General features: G+C 48.3%; 1 protein-coding gene across 1 annotated transcript in view; it reads right to left on the bottom strand.

Moving 5' to 3' along the window:
- Positions 1–4,631, bottom strand: part of ABR (ABR activator of RhoGEF and GTPase) — a 218,876-nt gene that overhangs the window by 91,830 nt on the left and 122,415 nt on the right. Inside the window, exon 3 of the mRNA XM_019650398.1 lies at positions 1,954–2,052. Coding sequence (XP_019505943.1) covers positions 1,954–2,052 — 99 coding nt within the window. The remainder of the gene's footprint in view (positions 1–1,953; positions 2,053–4,631) is intronic.

Raw genomic sequence — 4,631 nt, 5'->3', positions numbered from 1 at the left:
CGCCACTCGGCAGGCCCTAAATCAGTTTCTTAATCATAAACAATAGATTGTTTTTCATCTGAATCATAGAAATCTCCTACCTCTACTTCAGATAACTACTTAAAAGCCTGTGACTTCCCAACATCCCCCGAGCTATTCCAGACTTAACTAACTCTTGAATAATTCCCTCCCAGAAACTAAATAAGTTTTAACATTTCCTCAGGCCAGTAAGGCTGATTCTTTCCAAACCCATTCTGGGCCTAGCTCCTGGACAATTGACACCACCTGAGTGACTGGTGAATGACCATAGGCTCTACAAGAGCTAACGGATTTATTAATTAAAATCTATTTTTCCTCATTCAGGGGCCTTAGGGATATGGATGATACCCCAACAAGATTGCCAGTCGCAACCAAAGAAGCCAACACAGTCTTCCAGGTGGATCTCGAGACCCCTTCCTCTCATCTGAGATCAGATAGGGTGAGAGTTCCATGAATCCCCCAAATAGGCAGGGACAGCTCTACGCCCTTGTCCAGCAGGAAGTAGATATAGAAGAAAAGACCTCCTGTCCCTCAACTTCCCAGAGATTTTATGGGGATCACATCTCTCAAGGGGAAAGCAAGGCAGGAAGTTAGGCATTGGGTCTCTGCATTCCTGCACATCCAACACAACCCACAGAATGTGACCGCCCAAAAGACCTCCCCTTCTCCACTCAAAACTTCCCGTTTTCATTGTAATTATCTACCCCTGTGGGGAAACACGGGTACAAAATACCCGACTGGATTAAACCAGTCACTGGCACCTGCACAATCTAAAAAGATGAGGTAATAACCTCTTGTCAATCACAGATGTCCATCATGTGGTCCCACACCCAGGGAGAAATAGCCCATTCTAGAGAAAAAGGGATAAAAACTCTAAGTCCTGGCCAGTCAGCGCCTTTTGAGCTTCTTTTGCTCGGCCCGCTCCAAACTCTTTGGAGTGTAATTTCTCTTCTAATAATGGGCCCTTGAACCATTCTCTACTGAAGTGTACTATCTCTTCTAATAAATTGCTTTTTCACTACTTTGCCTCGGTATCTCGTTCAATTCTTTGCTCAAGACGCCAAGAACCTGGAAATTGTGCCGAGGAGGGCCCACTCTCCGGCAACAGTAAGTACATATATGTTGTATCTGATAATTCTTGTAAGAATGAGTTTCTACTGATCTCCATCTACAAGTATTATTCCTCCTTTATATCATCGTATGTCTCAGACTGCAAAACATCCAGGGAAAGAACTTTACATGCCATAATCACCCCACATGATCTCCAGACGCATCTAATAAGTACTTTCTTCAAAGGCAGTACTTACATCTGTGTAGTACTTTCACCTTCTGAAAACATTTTAGTAGTATTCTCCACCCAGACTGATTCTCACAACAGTGCCTCCATCTTGGAGAGGAAACTTCAGAGGGCTAGGGTTGATCTAATGCCTCCGAGCTATGGCATGTCTCAAAATGGCACACTTCCACCGCACGCCTCCACCGCACACTTCCTGCCACAGGGCCTTGGGGTGGCACGAATGGTTCACCATTCCAGGGAGAAGGAAGGACCGGGACCAGGAATGACAAAGACTGATTGATAGAGATTCCCAGAGCACAGTGTGCAGGCGATGGCTAGGCCTCCACCAGGACAGGTCGATTAGTAACGCCTGTGCATGGTCATGGGTGATGGAGTGTTCACCAACACCAACCTGATTGTGGTTCTTATCCTGCCTTTCCCAGGGCAGGTAATGAAGAGTTGAGGCTGAGAGGCACAGGCCCTTCCTGGCAATGACTCCGGCTGCCTGACACCAAGCTGTAAGCAGAGCAATACCACAGGCTCTGCCCACAGAGAAAGACTGTGGTCCAGGTCCCTCTTCCTTTCCAACTCCAAAAGCAGTTTTAGATCATAAAACACTGTCCAACAGAAGGGCTCAAAGGCCCAGAACATGTACTCACCAGCAACAGGGCTTCCAGCTGGTTAATGTAGATCTCTTCGCTGGCCAGGAACCCCGAGAGAACCAGCTTCCTCATCTCCAGGCCTTTCCCAGCTTCCACCTGTACAAACCACAAGCCAACAGCTCATGAGAAACGAGGCCAGAATCCCGAGTGGCCCGCTTCCTTGTCATTTGTCTCTTCTTTAACGCACACTTTTGTTGGAGATAAAAGCCAAATATACCTAGTAGAGAAAACTGGGCAAATACAGAAATATAAAAGGGAAAGACAACCACCCATATTCCTACTGCTAACATCTTGCTTTTTCTCTCCCAACCTTTTTTCCACATTTCCTTATTTTACACCCATCCATCCACCCACCTATTCAACCTTATAATCAGCAAGATAACCAAGGACCTGGCCTCATGTCTGGGGGCAATTTAATGGGGGGACATCGTTAAGAAGGGACATCAGAGGAAGGACTGAGGCAGAGCATGGGTCACGTAGGCAGGCACAGCAGGGGCTGGAGGAGGCTCCCAGAGGAAGGGACTATACACTGCGCGTAGCGGGTGGAGAGAATGGGATGAAAGTGGTCATAGGAACCCCAGCTGTGTGGCCTTCTAGCTAAACCTCTGACTCTTATCTTCCGGTCCCCGGGGGCAAACTCCCACAACAAAAGGTGTTAACTGTGGGGCTCTCAACCTTTATCCCTCGCACCCCACCCCCACCACACCTCCCCGCATTTCCTGACTGCCTCCTTGTGTAAGGCACTGACCCCAAGCGGCCTCCCCACCCTCCACTCCTCTCTGGTAAAGATCAAACTTCATTTAGCCTTGAAGGCCCATCTTGCTAATCTCTCACCAAGATGCTCTCCTTCGGTCCCACACCTCCCCCTGCTGTGGTCCAGACCCAGGGGCACCCTGCTCTGCCCCACCCCCATTCTTCTAACAGATCTCTACCTCTCTTCTCCCTCCTCAGCTCCACACACCAGAGCCAGATCAAATCTTTTGAGATCGCCACCTTCCACCCGATGCTTGCCAGGCACGTAATATCAATACAGCAAAATGTGATTATCTGGAGATCTGGTTAGGTTATGCGTCCATGTATTTATCCATTCAACACATATTTACTGAATGCCCACCAGACCCTGCACACACAGCAGGAAACAAGTATACAGTAGCCCCTACTCTCATGTGGCTTATATTCTAGTGGGACAAAAAGACGTTAAAAAAAGAAGTAAATACAAACATAAACGGTGATATGGGGTCCAGCTTAGCCTTTAAACACCTTTAGTGGCTCCTAGCGCCGCTCCCTATCCTTGTACCTCTCCCACAGTCATCAGATCTCTGTCTTCCCAACATGCCAGGAGCGTTCTCCCCTCTGAACTTTGGTTCTTGTTACCCCTGCTGCCTAAAAGTGCCTTTTCCTACCCCAGCTTTTCTCTTGTCTGAATCCCACCTCTCCTTAAGGCACAGCTGACGTCTCTTCTCTGGCCCGCAGCGGCCGCTGTCATGTCGGAATCTGCGGCACTGACCCTCCACCCTGACCCGTGCCCCATCCGGTTACCTGCCCTGTGATTTCCCATGGCCTTTGAAGCACCTGCATCAGCCTCCTATGTACTTTCCTGAAGCTCAGCACCACGTGATACCCCTAACATGTGGACACCTAACATTTACTGAGCCTTATAAGTCCTCCCCACTCTCTCATTTAGCCCTCAAATGCCTCACTAAGGTGGGTACAATATTTTTCCATTATACAAATGGAAACAAACAAGGCTTAAAAGAGAGAAGAGATTCGCCTAAGGTCACACAGCCAGGAAGTGGCAGAGCTGGGATTCCACCCCAGTCCTTGAACACCAAATTCCATGCGCTTCCACTGCTCTGGTAATTCCCTTACTCTCACGTTCCTTTTTCAAACATCGGCTGCTTACCTGGCGTCTCCNGGACTGGAGTCCCTACCACAGTGGACTGGAGTCCCTACCACAGCGGACTGGAGTCCCTACGACACTGTCCCTTCACTTGAAAAACATTACAATGCATTCCAATAAACTCCCGGAGACATCTACCACAGACTCAGTGTGTTGCAAAGTATCTGCACATTTCAATTGTTATTCTTGGCTAACAAATGTCAAGTACCCTGGGACACTGGGTGACACTACCTCATAATGTTAAGGACCAAGCAAGCAGACCTCCCCCCCACACACACACACACAAACTTTTTAAGTTTTCTTTCCTATAGAAATTTTAAGTCTCCTCCCTAGTTTCTTAGTTCTTTAGCCCCTGGCTTTGATTACTCTTCTAATCAGTTTCTGAATCCTAGACTAAAGATTGCTCCTAGCCTGAACCATAGAAGTCTCCTATTCCTCTGCTTCTTGATTGTTTGTAAATCAGTTTCTTTTTTTTTTTTTATTGGGGAATTGGGGGGAAGGGAACAGTGCTGGGGAATTGGGGGAAGGGGAACAGACAAGTTGCTGTCGTTTTTTTGTTTGTTTGTTTTTGGGTTTTTTTGTTCTTCAGTCTAGTTGTGGAGCACGCTGCTTCACTGGCCTAAGTTGGCACCATCATTGCGCTCCTCCCGGGTGAGGCAGATCAGTCGCCGGCTTCTGGACGGCTGCTCACTGTGGCTGCTGGCCGCTCACACTGGCTGCTGGCTACACACGGGAGCCCATGGCAACCCACTGCCACAGGGGCTGCAGCCTACGC

The sequence above is a fragment of the Hipposideros armiger genome, unplaced genomic scaffold, assembly GCF_001890085.2.
Source record: "Hipposideros armiger isolate ML-2016 unplaced genomic scaffold, ASM189008v1 scaffold_141, whole genome shotgun sequence".
In the NCBI taxonomy this organism is placed as follows: domain Eukaryota; kingdom Metazoa; phylum Chordata; class Mammalia; order Chiroptera; family Hipposideridae; genus Hipposideros; species Hipposideros armiger.
The sequence above is the reverse complement of the archived record's forward strand: the minus strand, read 5'-3'. Positions and strand labels throughout refer to the sequence as shown.